The sequence below is a fragment of the Parus major genome, chromosome 4A, assembly GCF_001522545.3.
Source record: "Parus major isolate Abel chromosome 4A, Parus_major1.1, whole genome shotgun sequence".
Taxonomy (NCBI): Eukaryota; Metazoa; Chordata; class Aves; order Passeriformes; family Paridae; genus Parus; species Parus major.
The window spans coordinates 12,699,233-12,718,569 of record NC_031772.1 but is presented as its reverse complement, the minus strand read 5'-3'; the positions used below and the strand labels follow the sequence as shown (position 1 = coordinate 12,718,569).

General features: G+C 36.5%; 1 protein-coding gene across 7 annotated transcripts in view; it reads left to right on the top strand.

Annotated features, from left to right (window-relative positions):
* MTM1 (myotubularin 1) overlaps positions 1-19,337 on the top strand; it is a 43,138-nt gene that overhangs the window by 18,686 nt on the left and 5,115 nt on the right. For all 7 annotated transcript variants that reach the window (XM_015626091.2, XM_019006504.2, XM_019006503.2 and 4 more), the window contains exons 8-15: positions 6,164-6,247; positions 7,389-7,538; positions 9,363-9,551; positions 12,624-12,809; positions 13,883-14,089; positions 17,590-17,682; positions 18,537-18,650; positions 18,936-19,112. In XM_015626091.2, the coding sequence (XP_015481577.1) occupies positions 6,164-6,247; positions 7,389-7,538; positions 9,363-9,551; positions 12,624-12,809; positions 13,883-14,089; positions 17,590-17,682; positions 18,537-18,650; positions 18,936-19,112 (1,200 nt within the window). The remainder of the gene's footprint in view (positions 1-6,163; positions 6,248-7,388; positions 7,539-9,362; positions 9,552-12,623; positions 12,810-13,882; positions 14,090-17,589; positions 17,683-18,536; positions 18,651-18,935; positions 19,113-19,337) is intronic.

Genomic DNA, 19,337 nt, shown 5'->3' with positions numbered 1-19,337 from the left:
CCCACAAATGAGATGCTTCAGTAAACCACAAAAGATGACATATATTTGGTCTTTCTGGTTTAGTTTCTACATAGCAGCTGTTTCACTTCCTGATCTTACCATGAGACTACACATCATCATTTTTATAAGATTGTTCAGCACCATGGTATCTGCACAATCAGTGTTTGTTCCTAACCCCAGCAGGTCTGTGGGAATGCCCATTTTGATGAAACTGGTGGCTGAGCTGGCTGACTAACTGCTCCTGGTGTCACTGCTTATCCTGGTCATTTAAAATGGTTGAGGGTCTACTCATGCCAGTGTTGCTGTTGGTCTGCAAAGATAACTTTAGTTGGAGCAAGGCTGGTGAAGGGGCTTGTCTGACAGAGCACCTGAATTCGCAAAGAACCCTTTTACTTGAGCCTTCATTCCCCATGACACAGGGCAGCAGTGGTGTGAGTTGACCATGTTCACAAAGGACCAGGGGGGACTTACACCAGCACTGTCTGACCTTAGTTTTTAGATGAGCATGTAAGATATAACTGGCTAGGTTGCAGTAATGGCATACTAAATGCCATTAATAATGGCAAGGATAATGATATATTTATTTTTAGATGCATTGAGAAACTGTCAGCCTTTACCACGAGTAAAAAGCTAGTAATTTATGATATGTAAAAAACATACTTCAGTGAGTTAGAAATAGAAAATGCAATTGATTTTCTTTACAGGTGTGTGGCAGTTTCTTGTTCTAGTTTTACTGCCTTCTTCTTTTACAATGCATAAAGACTGGTCAAATATTTAATAAATTGTGTCTATGGTATATATTCATGTACAAGTATAATATGTGTTAATGTGCTATGATTCCATAAAGAGTAAATGTGTAGTTATTGTATTTATACTGGTGTTTATATATTTATGTTACATTTATACTGCTAAATAGACTGCTTGCTAAACTGCAATTGTCAGATTGTAGGTGCTTTCTCCTTTACCTCACAGAACTATCTTCTGTTTTGAGCAACCAGTGTATTGCATATTATTTTTGTATACTAAATGGGAAGAGGAAATTGAATGTTAAGGACTCTGTCTGTAGGAGGCTTAAAAACAGAGACTGATTGAATTGTGGTTTTACTTTACCTGCAAGTAAACAATTATTTGCACAGTGAAGCATAAAAAGTGATTTACCAAAAATGTTACAAGATTTAGAAGATTTTTCAGCCTTCTGGTTCAAGTGAAGGATCTGCAATGAAATTCCTACTTCCATTTTGTGCAGGGATTTAATTTGGTTTTGGAAAAATCTTAGCTGATGGATGGGGAGTCTTGCTTGGTTTTTGCCAACTATGGGTATTGAAAAGTCACAAACTTTGCATCCAAAAAGTGTTTTGAGTGGTGATTTATTACACTTGATTTCTTACTTGTTTCATGTTTTCTTTGATTTACTCTTTCGGTTTCCCATGGTAGCTGAAAAGAATTTGAAACTGATTTTTAATTAGTTGATCGACTAATCAGAGTTGATGGGCTTCCATCAGGCATGTAGTATTAATCTCCATCAAACTTAGAACAGCTATGATCAGTGCATTGGAAGTAACTGCTGATTATCCTTCCTTGAACTCAAGATGTGAGGTAAATTATCAGTATAACTTGAGATAAATCTGTGTTTTATTTAAGTAGCTTTCAGCTAACCAGTCTCAGTGCTGAGAGAAGGGATGACAACTGAGGCTTGCTCCCGAAATACTGATGTGTTGAGCAGGTAGTCTGCCTGAAACTTGTGCTGTTGTTTGTCCTTAGTAGCTAACCAAACTAATGTCTCAGGTGCACCTGTGCAAACCACAGGTCTGCTTTTTGATTATATGTTCTTGATTTTGAAAAACCTATTTGTGATCTCAAAAAGTCCACAATGAAACACTTCTATTTTACTGCAATATTCTTCTGAACCTGAATATCTCTTATATGTAGGGTTTTGGGGGTTTTTTTGTTTTATTTTTAATTTCCACTCAAATCTGGACACATCTGATGAAGCTGCACTTGATTTAAATCTTGGGAAGATAGACTATATGCAGCAGGACATGCGGAGAAAAGATTTTTGCTGGAGAGGCAGGATTATCTCTGAGAGAAAGGAATGGAATTTTGTGTGTGGAGGGAAGAAAACATGAGTGGAGTTCAGGGTGGTACTGAGTTCTTGAGTACCAAAAATTTTGTTTGGGGAGAAGGAGGATCTAGCAGGGATAGGGATGTACCATAGATTTGAAGGGAAGATGTGTGAAGAAGGCATAGAACTGACCAGCCATTTATTATTCTGGTATTTGAAAGGCTTTCCTGAGTGAATCATGGTGCACTGAGAGAGGCTGGCAGAGCTTTTACACCTTGTGGGGTCACACAATTCTGAGAGCTGCTCATGTCCTTCTCCGACCTTCCTCTGCCCTCTGCATCTAAAGGCTATAGATACACACCCAGCTGGTATGTATTTAGTGCCTGCAGGCAATGGTGTGACCTCCCTGCTTTCATCCCCACATGCAAGTATGTGTGTATGGAGGGGCACTAATATTAAGGAACCTGTATCCACAAAAAGCTAAGACAGGTAATTTTACTAAGATAGCACCTCTCAAATCTTACATCAAGTGATAAAAGAGAACCTATGTATGTTACATTGTGAATGGCATAATTTCTCATTCCTGTTTATTTCTGTTCCGCTTGCCTGCTGCACTGTAGAATTGCATTCAGATTTTGTGCACTGTGAGGCGAAAGATTCAGCAGCATTGAATTAATCATAAATATACAAACATACTGCATTTAATCTATAATCTTGGATTATTCAGGACAAAAGTAGAAATATGTGAGTCGTTAGTGCAGATGTGAAGCTAACCTGAACTATAACAAACTCTTCTGGGATCTAAATACATATTTATCACGTTGTTCACTATAATGTGGTTTATCAGTTTGGTTGAATTACAAAAATAAAATACCCAATTCAACAAAAAATGTTATTCAGTAGAAATTACTTAATATTGCTCATTATCACATTTTGTTTCAAAAAGAAGTAATGTGCAAACATGTGCTAAATAAGGCTTGTACTGACACAGGTCATAAAATGCAACTGTATCCAAGCATATATCTTACGTTAAGTGTATGATTCTTATAATAAAATGGTTATAAATGTGGGTTGCTTGTTACAGTCAATATGGTAAACTGTAGTTAGGAATTAAATAGACCTATATTAATTGAGTGTAACTCTAGACTATTGCATTTGTATATCTCCTACTCTTTTAATGACAATATAAAACAGCAATAATTGTGTATTTGTTTGGGAGAAGTGTGCTTAAGGTAGGGTGGGGACATTACTGTATTTCAGACTCTAGCTATTGGGGGTGGTGGAAACAGAATTCAGATCTTTAATCTTTTGGTACAGCAAGAATTTCAGTAGTCACCAGATTAACTGTGCAGTCTGTACGCAGTGGTATACATCCAAATGTGTGTGTATAAACCTTTTGCTATAATTTAGTCAATGGTTGCAGAAGAAAAATAATTTTTAGTCTTCAGGATTTTAGAGACTAGTCATTTTTAAATACTGTTCTTGTGTAGTATAATGCAGGAGTTTCCTCAGATTTGTTTATACAAAAATCTGAATCCAAATTCTGCTCCGTGTGCCTTTGCATTCATTGTAGTGTTCTGTGATTTATTAAACTCCAGATTTTTGCTGGTTGCTCTATTCTACTAATGAATTTCTTGCTATTGAGAAACATAGGAAGAATTTGTACTACCTGAAATATCAACAAAATTGATGAAGTGTAATTGTCCACTTAAATAATTAAGAGTTGTGTGACTTTAAGCTTTTGTAACATATGTGGTAAAGCTGCTGAAGCCAAGTGTTTGTAAATGAATCATGCTGTACATAGTAGGACATTGTTCTTTCAGAAAGGATTCAATCCATCCCCTCATGCATAATAAATGTAACCCTGTTTTTTAAAAGATGTAAACAAAATACACTTTTCCCTCTAATGTCTTGTGGATTTTTTTTGTGGGTGACATGAGCAGCATAGCTGCCATTTATTTTTAGTTTAATTTTAGTGTAGTTAGGAACAGCATCTTTTTTTATTTTTGTCAGTAAAAATCTGTTCTGTGTAACAGCTATCACAGTGCACTGTAATAAACTCATGAGTTTTACTTACCAGGGCTTCAGATGGGTAATTTTTGCTTTTTCATGAGGAAACTTGCAGTAAGTAGGAATGAAAATAAAAGACTTATTCCTACCTTCAAGATATCTTTTAAGTGGCCTGTTAGGATTCCAGTGCTTCTGTTTCCTATTCTTCTAAGATTCTTCTTTATCTCTGGTTCCTTGCTGAATTCTTAGCATAGTTGCTCTTCAGGATATAGCAAATCCCTTTGGGAGGAGGGGATGGTTCTTGTGTGTAGCTGTTTATTAATAGTTCAGCAAATCAGTTCCATCTACCGCTTCTCAGATAGTGATATTCCCATTTTGCTGTATTCCTTATTTGCAATTAAACAACCTTTTCCAGGTTTTTAAATAACTTTTAATACTTGCATCTACTTTTAATGGAATGGGGTTTCTTTCTGATAGGTTATATGTCCATCTCTTCATCTCTCCCTCTGATAGCAGCTTACTTAGTCAAAAGAATTTGTAATGTTTACTTGCACTGTAGGTCTGCCCCTTTAAAAATGGTAAAGACATTCAGAAAATAAAACCAGGGAATACATTGTTTACTTCTGCAAACTTGCCAATGACTGCACTTGCTCTAAAATAGTGCCTTAATTTGAAATTCCAGTTTGTAAAACTAGTGAGATAAAACATCTTGAGCGAGCAGTAACATGCTTCTAAAATATTTGTTTATTTGAACTACATGAGGAAAAAACTTCTCTTTTTGAGGGGGATTCAGTTTTGTGTTTTGATATGAGCTGTTCAGCATTTAAAGCAGTGTAACGTATTGGGCTGAGCAGAATTGCCCAGAAGCCTTCCTAAGATTCAAAGCCTCCTCTGTGGGGGTGGTGGTGAAGGTTTCAAGCATTGCCTTTTCTCTGGACCTTTGTAGGAGGAATCATGGCACCTTAGACCACAAATTTTTTTCTTGCTTACAGGGTTTTTCTGCATGTGTGAAATGTTCAGTTTATCATTCAGTTTCTCCTTTTAATGTTTTTGAATAGCTAGGAGACTTTCAGCTATTTTGTTACAGATGAGCTATGATGGGCTCTGGAGTGTTTCTGCTCTGTATGCTGTTGCTCAGGTTAGCTCAGGACAACACATCCTCTTTTGTGTTTTCTTTTTTGTTTTTTTGGTTTTTGGTTTTTGTTTGGTTTTTTTTTTTTTATTTGAAACAACTTTGTTTCATGCTTGTTTTGGTATCTGAAGAGTTTGTAGGCCATCAAAATCATTTTCTCAATGAGGAAGATTCTTAACATAAACATTACTTTGCTTTCACCCTAAACTATAGAAAAAAACAAGAGAAGAGAAGGGGGTTAGGTAATACAGCCCACTTGAAATTTGTTGGAAGGCGAAGGAAGGTAAAAGGTATGAGACACTTGCTGGAATGCTGAGTGAGGCTGCTGTGCTGTATAAATGAATTGTGACAGCAAAGTAACAAAGCAAGTAAAAAGTAAGTAATGTAACCAGCTAACTGTTTCATTTTCAACGGCAACTTGTTACTTTCATGGAGTTTTACAGTAATTGGGATTTCTCTTAGTAAGTATCAGTTGGGGAGGGGATGCAGAAACCCGGCTCCTTCCTAATGGCAATGAACAGCAATTAAAACCTTTTTCCACTTAGAATTTAGCATCTTGTTAGCAATGTTGTATCTTGTAATTGAAACTGTGCCTATTGGAGAAATTTGTTGAGAAGACGGTAGTTTATTTAGTGATAATGAGAAATAAACATTTCAACCTCTTGACAGTAAAAAAGAAAAATCCAACCAGTTAACCTTTATAATTTCTATTGTTTTTGTTACCTTTTAACTGTTGTCATATTTTTTATTATTTTCATTACCAGATACATATTTTTTGTTAGTTGTTGCTCTTTGCTTCATAGTCTTGCTCATACCAGATGTAAATGGAGAGAGTGGGGCTGGCATGGAGCAGTCAGTCCTGTTTTGTAGCAAGCATTAGGGTATAACTGATGATGAGCTCTCGTATTTGCTATTTATAGTCTGAGTTTGGTGGAATAAGCTTCTTTTATATCTTACAGCTTTTTTTTGCCTTTGTAAATGAAGAAAAGTTTTCTGAAAATGGATGGATGGTGTACAACCCGATGTCTGAATACAGGAGACAGGTGAGTTACTACAGTTGCCATTGCCTGGTGCTTTCAAACCTCCCAACTTGCACAGAGGAATTACTGTTTGTACATTTCTCTTATCAGCCGGGAGAGGATGAATTGCAACTTGAAGAAAAATAAAGAAAATAAATAAAACACTTGAGCCTTTAAAAAAACCTAGAATGTCACAGGAAGTTAATCTTTGCTCTTTGAAGGAAGTTACTGATGCCTCTTAAAATGTGCCTGCTAAATAAAGCTGCTAAGTGAGCACAGGCAGGTAGAGTGTGCTAAACATGTAACTATAGCGTCCCAAACATAGATTGGATTTGTTCTTCCCATAATGAAGAGGGGAAAAACCAGCTTGTTTTAGAAACAGCATTACTTTATGGAATTTGTGGATGTCTATCAGTATTCCTCCTTGCTCTTTATGTGATCTTGGAAAAATGTCAATGAAAGACATTAATATTTCATTTTAAAATGTCTGTTAGATAATTAAAATATGACATTAAAAAAAAATAAATACCAAACAATAAGAACTTCCTTAATTTTTGTTACCCTCCATAGTTTTTTTGGTTTATGGTTTAGAAGTCTAAGGACCAAAAAAGGTAAGATACAAACACCCACACAAACCCAGCTGTGCGTGTATGGAGGACTTAACAGTATTTCTTCTGGAAACGCCTTACTGGGCAGAGTGCAACTAGGAGTTGTTCTTTCTCAGTAAGAAAGTTACCCTGAATCTTACTTTTAACCTGACAGTAGTATCAGGCTACAGGGAGGAAAGGTTATAGTGAAACTTCCCCACAGTCTCTCTTCACCAGGGAAGGTGGAAAAGCAGAGCGTTAGTGAAGGAGAGAAAAATTTTCTTTCCTCAATCCCACGGTTAAAGATATACATCTCCTAGTTTCAGTCATTGTTTTGAAACTTACTATAAGGCTAGAATTGTGTGCATAAGGGTATTAGATGTCTGTGCAGCTGTTTAAGGCTGTGAATCCATCTCCAATGAATTGGTGTGGTCTTGTAATTGTTTTTGCTTCTATTGCTTTGAAATGGTACTTAGTTAAATTGTTGCCATGTGGCCATAATGTCATGCAAAATTCAGGAGTGGAGTTATTACTTTTTCAACCAAAAATACATTGAAAAACTTCATGTTACATTTTAGGGGCTGCCTAATGAACGGTGGCGAGTGACCTTCATTAACGAGCATTACGGGCTATGTGACACATATCCTGCGCTCTTGGTCGTGCCATACAATGCAACAGATGATGATCTCAAGAAAGTTGCTGCCTTTAGGTCCCGAAATAGAATTCCGGTGAGTATAAGGTGATGGAACTTGCCTGATGGCATAGCTAGTTTTAATTTGCATCCAAACAACTCCTTGCTGAACGCAATGCAGAGGATGCTTTTTTTTTGGAAATGGATATGGCAAAATAATTTTGATTCGCTGGGGGTTTTCACTTCTTGAAGATGGTCTTGGTCAAACCGTATTTCCATTTCTCCTCCATAACTATAACTAATGATAGCTTCATTAGTTTTAACTTGATTTGCCCAGTAACAGTGGCCAGCAGTGCAGTTTCCCTTGATGAGGAATGAGCCTTATACTGCCGTGTGCAGTGGTTACTATTGCTGAATGCACATAAAAGGTAATCAGAAATGTTGTCCTGCAACATATGGCATTTAAATATAATTTCACTTGTCAGTCCTAAAATAAGACCTCATGCATAGTCACTTTAGTGATTCTTGGGCTTTTTAATCTGTAGAATAAGAGAAACCCATTTGGCTTCTTGAGTTTCTGTTATGAAAATTCTATGAGGTAAGAGAATTATTATATATCAGCTTTTTACAGCACTAGAGAAACTAATTTCTATCCCAATACTTGTTTTAACTGCTATTTCCCTTTGGCAAACTTGGAAGATGTGCTGGATTCTTAGACAGTATCGGAAAGCTATCTTGAATCTCAGTTTCAAACAGATGAACAGCTCAATATGACAAATACTTATTAGATATGGTATTTACTGACAGACTAGGTCTATGATTATGAATTTACTATACACACACACACACACACATATATCTGTATAATATGCATACATATGTGTAATCCACAACCTGTGCATATAGTTATAATAGCCTAGCATTGTCATCCCTGTCACCTTTGTGTGACATGTCAAAATTCATGACAGACCTTTTGGTATACCTGTACAGTGAGAGTAAATTCCTTGGTTACAGTAATTTTATTAAAATAGTAATTTTAAATAATAATTTCATTCTTGTCAAGAAATAACCACTCATCCTCACCCCCTCCTCCCCTTATTCCCCCACTGGCAGATATTGTTTCTGATCTACACCTCAGGAATGAACACGTTCTGAGGATTGGATTTTGGGGTTTTTTTGTTTGAACTCTGATCTTCTTTCACTCTGTAACCCACCACTTACAGAGTGGATGAGAATATTGTTTCTTAATATTTTTCAACAATGAATTTGCATTTTTTGCCAGCTTCTTGGGTTTCTTGCTTATCTTTAATCTCTGGCAATGTGTGTGTTCCCTGGGCAGCTCGCTGCCTTTTGTGGCAAGTAGTCTCTGGCTCAGAACAACAAGACAGCATGTACTTCACTCTAGTGCTTCCTCTTTGTAAAGAGTGCTGAGGAACAGAATGCGCTCTAAAGAGAAGAGAAAACATTCAAGATACTGTAGAAAGGTTCAACTTCCCTTTCCCCTCCAAAAAAAGGGAAAAGTTGTTTGTGTAGAACTGGAGCCATTAATCACTGTTTCTACAATGAGTTCATTCTCCAGAGTTGTTTTTTAGTTTCAGCAGAGATGGCTGTGTTTGTCATTAGTTTAGTTTTCAGGATTATTTATGTAACCTAAGACTTGTAGGAAAATATTAAAATACATTGAATTATATAGTTAAGTATGATTTCAGTAAACATTAAATATGAAAGAGAACTCTTTTGAGGATTATTATTACATTTTATGAGACTAGGAGGCAGTTGAGGTGTCAAGGGATTGTATTTTGAAGAAATGAAAGGTGTTCATTTTCATACTGCGTATTTTAAAGAATATAGCTTTAAGATTTAAGTTATGATATTTTTACTAAAATAAGGGTTTTTTGCTGTGTGTTTGCCATGTGACCAGGTTCTCTCATGGATTCATCCAGAGACACAAGCTGTAATCATGCGCTGCAGTCAGCCCCTGGTTGGAATGAGTGGCAAGCGGAATAAAGATGATGAAAGATACCTTGATACCATCAGGGAGGCCAATGGACAGATCTCCAAATTGACCATCTATGATGCAAGGCCCAATGTCAATGCAGTAGCAAACAAGGTAAACAGATGCTTCTAATGTCTTATTTAATGTCTTATGAAGGGAATGAGAAAGATACTTACTTTGTAGTTTTCCCTTCACAGGAAACCTCACAGAATAGTAGTAATCTTAATATAGATAGATTTACATAATCAACCGCTGAGGCCCAAGGTCGTGAAAGGACATGAGTGCCTAAGGTAGATCCCTAAGCAGAGTTTCAAGACCATATGTGGATTTCCAGACACACTTTTCTGTGTCTGTTCTTAGCCAAGTGCAGATCTTAGCATGGGACTGAAGTCAGGCATGACTCCACTCTGCACTGTGAGGTAGCTGTAGGCTGGGCTGTAGAGCATATCCCCTGTTGGAATGACAGGCCACTTCTGAGCAACCTGCAGATCCTCTGGGAAAATTCCATCCTAAAAAGGATGTGTGCATAAAGCCAAGCCCACTGACAGGCATCCTTTTTTTGGGTCTTCCTAACCATTATATGGACTACTTCAGACTTATCCTGGCATCCAGCAAATAAAGAGAAAATGATAAATAAATTAGTTTGGGTACTTGCACTCTAAACAGTAGTCTGGGTATGATCTTGGATACTTTGGTACCTTTTGTTCTTCCCCAGGTGATTGTAGTTGCTAAGTACAAAAACATTGTTTTCATTGGGTAAGGTGACTGTTTCTTTGTTATCTGTGATCAAAACCCAAATGGGATCAGAATCATATACCAGCCCAGGCTAGAACAGATCTTGAAAAATCCTCTAACCTTTCAGGAAGAAAATGTGTGCCTGTGGATTGATTCCTCTGTTTCCCTGTCGACTCTGTTTAGGATTAGATTATTTAGGCAAGCTCACATAATGCCTGTACACTCTGTCAGTGTTGTTTTTGACACGGAGCATAGTATACATGGATGTGCTCCACCTGTTTTTGCAAAAACCATGTTAGGGAATGGTGGTGAAGGAGACAAGTTTAATGCTTTTGTCATAAGAGGATGTGTCACACCTGGTTGTAGTCACTTAGTCATGGACCTTCAAACAAATGAGGGGGACATGCTCTTCAGTACTTACTAGTGGAGGTGTGTGTCTGCACAGCAAGGAGCATGAGAGCTGAGCTCAAGAGGGTTTGAGACCTGAGTGAAATGATAAATGTGCTTATCTGGAGAGAAAGAATTCTAGCTTCTGAATAGTTTTGTGGAACAAAACAAACACCAGATTAGTGAAATGAGCCCTCTTCAGAGTTTGTGCTGAAAGGAATATGAAATGGCAAAACATGTTTGCATCTAAGAGGTTTATGTGTAACCAGTGTTAAGTTGCTTTCAAGAATAACAGTAGTAATTCAAGGGGGACAATAATACTGATGGTTTGCTCTGTGCAATTAGGTGCATGTGTTTGTACCTGTAGAGTTTTCTCTGTAATACACAATGTAGTTTGTTAAGCTTTGTTACTATGTTTGTGTGTATAGCACACATTCTTTCAGAGACTATCCTAGGGGCAGTTTTAACCTGATGGTTTGCATTTTAAAGTTTTGTATCTGCCTCAGTTGTTTGCATTTGATAGTACAAATCCCAGTATCCTCTGCACACTGAATTTTTATGGGTGAACAAAACATGTAATATTTTTGTTTGCCTTGTGGAAAGATTGTCAGTTAGGTCTTTGAAACAGATGGGGTAAAAAATTGAGTTTGTCCAAGAGCTGCAGAAAAATGTAAGGTAATATCTTAGAGACATTGATATATACATGTTTTAATTAACTCCTCATATCTCTAAATATGAAATGCTCAATAAACAGTAGACACAGTAGGGTGCGTTTCCGGGTGTAAGGGAGAATGACATAAAAAGTGCAAATCGGTGTTGATCAGAATTGAAAATATTTTGTGAACAGCTGTGAAGATTTTGCCTAAGCAAAATCTTGGGCTGTGCTACTTATGCATTGCTGTGTTCCTTGTACATAGGTCAAGACACAGTCTAGAGCTGCAGCAGCCCTAATGCTGAAATTACAATCATTCCTCACAAAGACTTCATAACACTCCAAGGAAAGAGAAAAATACATTCATTGCTTCTTACACTGCAGAGCCTGGAAGCTCTGATAATAACCCTACATCTCAGTAAAGAGAGTGCACAGGACAGATACTGTGCTGCTGTACAGCATTGTAGGTGGCACTAATGGGGAAAAGCTTTAGGCTCTTGTCTGATGTATAGCTGATGGCTGCAATAGCATATAAAGGAAAGATTTATTTATCCAAATTTATGGCATGTTTTTGTTGTCTGCAGGATATGCTGCAATTTTGCAGCTCTCTGAGCTTGTGGGAGCTGGTAATGCTTAGTGTGAAGTAAAGGAGGCTCAGGGGGAACCTTATCACTTTATACAACTGCCTGGAAGAAGGTTGTAGCCAGGTGGAGGTCAATGTCTTCTCCCAAGTAACAAGTGATGGGGCAAGAGGAAGTGGCTTCAAGTTGCATCCGGGGATGTTTAAATTGGATATTGGGAAAAAAATTTTGTGGAAGTGGTTGCATCACTGTCCCTGGAAGTATTGAAAAGATGTAGCACTTGAGGGCATGGTTTAATGGTAGTCTTGGCACTGCTGAATTAATGGTTCAACTCAATGATCTTAAAGGTCTTCTCCAATCCAAACAATTTAATGTTTATCTTTGGAAAGTCTCCTTTTTAGTGGCATTGTGCCCTAAAATGTGTGTGGGTTTTCTGCTTCCTTTTGTAACCAGGCACATCCTCTGCGGTGGTGGTGTGAAATGTTTTGAAGGAGCAGCAGCAGAACTGGCTTTTTATTTATGTGGCTCTTTAGTATTTTAACAGTCTAAATACATGTTTAGCCTTCAGCACTAAAATTTAGTTTTAGAAAAAGTAGTTTGCTGTAAACTTTAATGTTATTGCTAATTTACCTCTTAAAGAAAGAATCTAAGATTCTTGAACATAATTTTAAAATTCAAGGTATCTTATTCTTAAATGAACTCTTAAATTTATTTGGTCAAACATTTTATCACTTTTGTCTATTTCCATGTCAAATGACATTCATTTCTTTCTTGCTCTGTTGAAAAGAGTGTTTATATGACTAAAGTTAATTTCAGATTTCTTGTTTGTAGGCAACTGGGGGAGGATATGAAGGTGAAGATTCATATCCCAATGCAGAACTTTTCTTTTTGGATATTCATAATATTCATGTCATGCGGGAATCTTTGAAGAAGCTGAAGGACATTGTTTATCCCAATGTGGAAGAATCACACTGGTTGTCAAGTCTGGAATCAACCCACTGGTTAGAACATATAAAGGTAAGTTTTCCTAGATTGTTTGAAAAATGTTTGTCAAAATATGTCATATCATACTTGGTTTTTTTGCTAAACTTTGAAATTGTCCTGGAACATATCAAACTATTTGGACTACAAAAAAAACATCAGTGAGTGCTGGCTTTTTTTGCCAACTAATCTTAGAGTATGTTATGAAACTCATAACTAAGCAACAGTAGGTGAATTGAATGTTTGTTGTCTGCCTCAAGTTAAGAGTTTCTAGCAGAAGAATGCATTCTTAGACTGATTCGCTTTACATGCATGAGAACTGATTTACTTTGGTTTCTTGCAATACAGGCCTGCAGATGACTGTCATTGTGAAATATTAGTAAATACTTCAGTTATCAATGTGTATGTGATTTTATTTTGTGAAATATGGTTTTGTAAATAAATAAATGTTGTACATTTATTTGTAAATTTTGTAATTTTCATCTGGTAGAAAAAATAAAATACTTAAAGCTGGTAATTCACCAGTGTTCTTACTAGTTGACCTTTGAATTTTTTGCCTCAAGTACAGCTGTACAAAAGTAATCAGTGAAACTTTTTTCACTCAGACTCCAACAATAGAGTATTATGTAATGAATCCTGCTTAATAAAACTTTTATCTTAATATTTGAAAAATAAGTATATTAGAAGGGCGCAAGCTTCTTTTTCGAGAGGCTGAGATAATTCAGTAAATTTAGTTAAAAGAAAGGAGTCAAATGAAATAACACTGAATTTTTAGAAAGTATATCCTATGGTAAATCCCTTCTTTCTTTGAAAAAGAAGCTTATGTTCTTTGGTCTATCAAGGTTACTGTTTTCTGCCATGTTTTTTAAGAATTTGCTGTGAGATGAATTTGGTCTTACTAAGGGATTAGGGAAGCTATCTCTTTCTCTATTTTTATGCAAGAAATTCACTTGCTCTCCTAGAAAATTTTTTTCCAATTAACTACACTGCTCTTTTCAGGTCTTTTAATGGAAATAAAATTAATTCAGATAAAAAGAAATAAACTTATTGTTATCATTTGAGCAGAAATAAACTGTGTTGTTTGTTTGGTATGTGTTGCTCATCACCAGCTCGTGCTGACAGGAGCCATTCAGGTGGCAGACAAGGTGTCATCAGGCAGGAGCTCAGTGCTGGTTCACTGCAGTGATGGCTGGGACCGCACGACTCAACTCACCTCCCTGGCCATGCTCATGCTGGACAGCTACTACAGAACCATTGAAGGTTTTGAAGTTCTGGTGCAAAAAGAGTGGATAAGCTTTGGACACAAGTTTGCATCGGTAAGAGTTAGAAGATAATTGCAAAGACTATGCAGAATTAACTTCTTGAAAAGCTTGCAGTGTTTAACTGCTTACTTTGCATCAGGGTTTGATAATTCCTGTCATTATTTTTGAATTTAGATTTAAAACATTTCCAGGTAAACTGAGCAGAACTTTTGGGTTTGGACCTGTTTGATCAATATTTTTCCTGCTATTCTATCTCTGAAAACTCATATTTTGTCTTTTCCGTCCTTTTAGAAGCATAGAATTACTAGGGTCATTGTGGTTATGGAGCAAAGAAAATGAGGCAGAAAAATTGTATCCTCTCAAATTCTTCAGCTGAAGATCAGATAAAGCTGGGACATGAGGTTTTCCATCACTCTTTCTTTGGACTATTTTGACTGTCACAAGAAGCAGATGAATGAGTCTGGCCAGCGTCTTCTAAGTGAGATTTTGTGTGCTGATTCTCAAATATTCTAAATTTGTCATAATAGCTCCCAAGAAGCTGTCACTGGTAATGTTGGCTCTACTTCAGTTGTCTTCTGGACAGGAGGTTAGAAGCTTAGAAGGTTAAGTAGTTGCTTCCATAGCAAGTCCTTAATGTTTCACAGGTATGTGAATCATTTTCAGAGAAAATTCACAGAATATTCTGAGTTGGAAGGGACCCTGTTAGTTCTGTTTGTGTTAGAAAGCTTTTCAAAGTCCTAGTGGAACTTCTTCTAAATGTGGCTGCTAACCACTTAACCAGGAAATCTATATAAGGAACCTGGAGTAGTAGATTAGGTAGCTGTGTAGACTGCTGTTACTTACTATAAACATTACAACAGTGTTGGCTGTTGGTGCTGAACCTTGTCATTCACAATAAGAAGTTTCTACAACTTAAGTAGAACTTACTTGCATGAATATTTTGCCTAATGGATATGTGCCTAATGGAATATTTTAAACATCTGAATATTGCTAAAATTCAGAAAATAGGCAATCTGGAAAAAAATCAAGAAATGGAAAAATATACCTATGTGTGTGTTTCATACCCATATTACATTTGCAAATGTGTAAGAGTGTTGCAGTCATTTGGAAACACATGTATATCTCTGCATAAATCACCTCATCATTTACATGTGCTTATAGGCTGTGGCAGTTTTTGATCTGACATTCTAAAGGTGCTTTGAGGCTTAGGAGGTTTGGGTGTCGGGAGTGATAGCTGATGTAGTCTCATTTTTTGTGTACTTACTTATGGTCTTTTAGCAGTGATATGTTTTATAAACCTTTCAGTAGTCTGTCTTGGTACAGCCCCAGGAAAATATGATGCCAGTGGCTTGACTTTTTATTCTCATTTTATTTTGTACTTAAAAAAAAGTTAGCAGTCAGGATGGAAAGAAAATTAGATGGTATAACTAATTGACTTGTAGTCAAGCATGTGTTTAACACACATCTTAACAAGATCTGTGTGTTCTTCATAATTTTTAATAAATTCAAATAATCTATGTTTATTTTTGTTAAATCATTCATTTTAGTTGGGTAATCAAAGGATTTTGTTCTCCCTCAACTGATGTTTTTTTTCCAAATAGTGAGGCAGGACTTGGCATCCCTTTCAGATGATGCACTCAGTCCATTGGTTCGTGTCTGACAATGTAGCAGCAATAAGAATGATTTAAGTAGTTGCTTTTTCTTAAATTGCTATTTTCCCAACTTGCTCAGTCAAGTAGCAATCTTTGGAAACAGTTGAAGCCACTCTTTAGCCATCTGCTGTAATCCAAGAGTACTGTAAAATTTTGAGGGGTTATTTAGTTTATAGTGAAGGTCAGTCTTGCCTGCAGTGTTCTGTAGAAGTGGTGAGGATTTAAAAGATGTGATGTGTTGACTGGGGGGCATGGCTTAGTGGTGGACTTGCCAGTGCTGGCTTAACAGTTGGACTCTATGATCTCAAAGGTCTTTTCTAACCTCAACTACTCTATGATAAAAAATTATAATGCAAGCAGAAAATATTTTGATCATTCATATTCTGTTTTAACTTGGTAATTGATAGAATTGTGACTTTGAATAGTGAGAACTAGACACTTAGTGCAGTTAGAGCAATTCCTGAACCTCATCTCTGAAACCATTTTCATTTTCCCTTTAGTAGGGAGTTGAAGAGTAGAGTGCTACTTACATTGTCTGGGTTGGCACAAGCTTCATGTTTTTATGATACCAGGGTTGCAGTTTGGATTATTTAATATAATTATTATTTAATACCAAATAGTAGGCTACTTATTAGTTCGTCTCTATATTTTATATTAAATGAGGTGAGCAATAAGTTTTCTTGTTGAAAATGAATTCCCTACCCCAACTTTTCTATATGTGGTGAATTTAGTTCACTCTCCAGATGATAAATTTGCTTATGTTGAATTTAATTCTAATTATGCATTAAAATATGAGATATAATTATAGATGGAAGATAGTCAGACATCCTGAAACTGCTAACTACAGTGGAAGTGGACAGACTTTCACTCCTTTATTAAACCATATATATGACTCTTAATGGATAACAAATATTTCAAACAATGAAAACTGAAGAGCAAGGAAGCCAATTTGATTTTCTTCTTTATAGCCCTTTTTTAATAATTTGTTACTGTTGGTTGAGTTCAGCTGCAATCTGTCATCTCCCTCTATTTCCTCCCATTCAATGCTATTATTTTAAACTATCTTGCAAGCCATTGTACAGAGTAGTGTACTGCTCTTAGGATTTGAGCATGTCCTTGAGGCATTAAGCTTGCTATTTTACAGGCAGATAGACATCATCTTAGGTCAACATACCTACATACATTTTTCCCTCCAGCAAGTATATTCAAACAGAATTATGGAATTAATTGAAACTCTTTTCCCCTGAATCTCTTACCTGTTCTCAGATATCAAATGCAAAAAGGAAGTAAACAGCTTTTACCAAATCCCTTTTTTGTCTGTGGAGCAAATGCCTTTGATTGTTACTTTGGGCACCTCATAATAAGGGGCTCACCCAAACTTTAACAATCTGTTAATTTTCTGTCAAGAACATGAACGTTTTTTTGGTCTTCTTCATGTTTGCCTGCTCTATCAGGGTGAATGTTAAAGTTCAAGTGTGGAGGAGAAAGAGAAGGTTACATATGGGTAATTTGATGATCTAGCTCCTGCAGTGGCTTAAAACAAAAAGGAGGACGAAGTATGCAACTTGGTTTTTGACAGACTTGCCATGTAAATATAGTTCAGAATATGTCTTCATTATTTGTTAAGTAATGGATGCTTCAACAGTTCTGCTTGTCTAATAATCAGCAGGTTTTTATAACAGGACCAGTTATCAGTTTGGATTTTTTTTTCAGACTTATTTGGAACATGTTTGCAGTATTTCTTTTTATCTGAATCTCTCCTCCTTGGTGCAGTAACTAATTTTGAAATTATAACAGTGGGTTGCTTTATTTCAAAAGAGTTAATGCTCTAATACGAAATAATTTCTGTTGGCATAGAACAGCATGTTTCAGTTAAGAGGAGGCTTCTTTGTTTCATTTCAGAGAATAGGCCACGGTGATAAAAATCATGCTGATGCAGACAGATCACCCATCTTTCTCCAGTTTATTGATTGCGTGTGGCAGATGTCTAAACAGGTAACTTTTGTTGTTCTTAAGAAGGTAACAGTTTGAAGAGATTACTGAATTAAAACCCTACATCTTTATCTTTTGATAAAAGAATAAGACGACAGCATACCCCTCTGCTCTGACCTGTAGTAAAAAAGAGTGTATTTACTTCTGTGAAAGTGATATTCAGGCTGTGGTTATGTTGCTGGACATGGCACTGGCTGTGCAGGCATGGCTGGTATTCCTGGATACGTGATTCTCAGACCCATACTGAGGGATGTTTCATACCCAGCAGAAAGCTTTAACAGGAATTGCACCCAACTGTCTTAATGGCATCTGTTGTTTTATTTGACCATTTTGTGAAACTGTCCCTAGAACTGCATGGACACATGCTGTTTTGTCAATGCTTAAAAAGCTAGGGAGCTTTTGAGTACTGTGATTTAAACATTGTAACGGCAGTAAGTAGTGAAACAAAGCAGTGAACTTAGTCCATTTAGGGCTAAGGATCAGGACCTTTATTTTCCTGCATGGTACTGAACTGTAAGAATGCACTGAAGAGATCTTGCTCTGTCTTGCTAGTAAAAGTGTTATGTGTAACCATTCTGTATTTTATTCTTTTTATAAATTAAAGGTCAGTACAACATTTTGAGAAGAGATTTTTCAGTGGGTAGTTTGAGAAAGTTGAACACCTTGTGTCATTGGAATACTTAGTCTGATATAAAGTACGTGAAAGTATTACCTTAAAAATTATTTGTAGATGTATCCACGCTTCTGAATTCTACCTTTAGCCCTTTAACCAGGGCATGTGCATACCCCCCTGCATTTTCCATGTAAACAGTGATCTTGTCTTTCTGTAAACAGTGATCTTGTCTTTCCTGGTTTAGTTTCCTACGGCCTTTGAATTCAACGAGCAGTTCCTGATTACAATCCTGGATCACCTGTACAGCTGCCGGTTTGGCACTTTCTTGTATAACAGCGAGTTTGTCAGAGAAAAAGAGGTTAGTTAAACCACTGATCGTGTCATTGCATTGCTGTCTTAACTCTAGGTGATCTAGGTGAAAATCAGACAGTGATTTTGAACTTTCTTCTTATAGAGTAGTGCCATGCAGTCTCTAAAATACTTGTAAAGCACTGGGTTTGGAATCTCTCTAATGCATGTATTCTAAGTAATGTATTCTAAGTAAGCCAGAAGTGTACTAATTTCAGAATCTAACAGTGACTTCTATGATGGATTTCTTGATTTTATGCAAATATTTACTGTTCTTATTTCAATTTCATTTTAGAAAGTGACTGAGAAAACGTTGTCGTTATGGTCTTTGATAAACAGTGAAAAATCTAAATACACCAATCCTTTTTATAGTAAAGAGCTAAATCGTGCACTCTATCCGGTAGCCAGCATGCGGCATTTAGAGCTCTGGGTCAATTACTACATAAGATGGAACCCAAGGATTCGGCAGCAAGTAAGTAAATTCTCTGTAACATACCAAAAATGCTGTTAGACGTTGGAAATAAGGATTTTTTGTCCTAACTGACTTGTAGAGCAGTAATCTATTCAGGTTTTTAATGTTATATTTGTAAAGATGGAGAAAAAAAGTGAAAGTAATTATTTTAGTTCTCTCTTAGCTAATTGAATTTATTTCCCTGTTTAGTAGCAAGTCATCCTTGAGCTCTTTTTAGCACTTTTT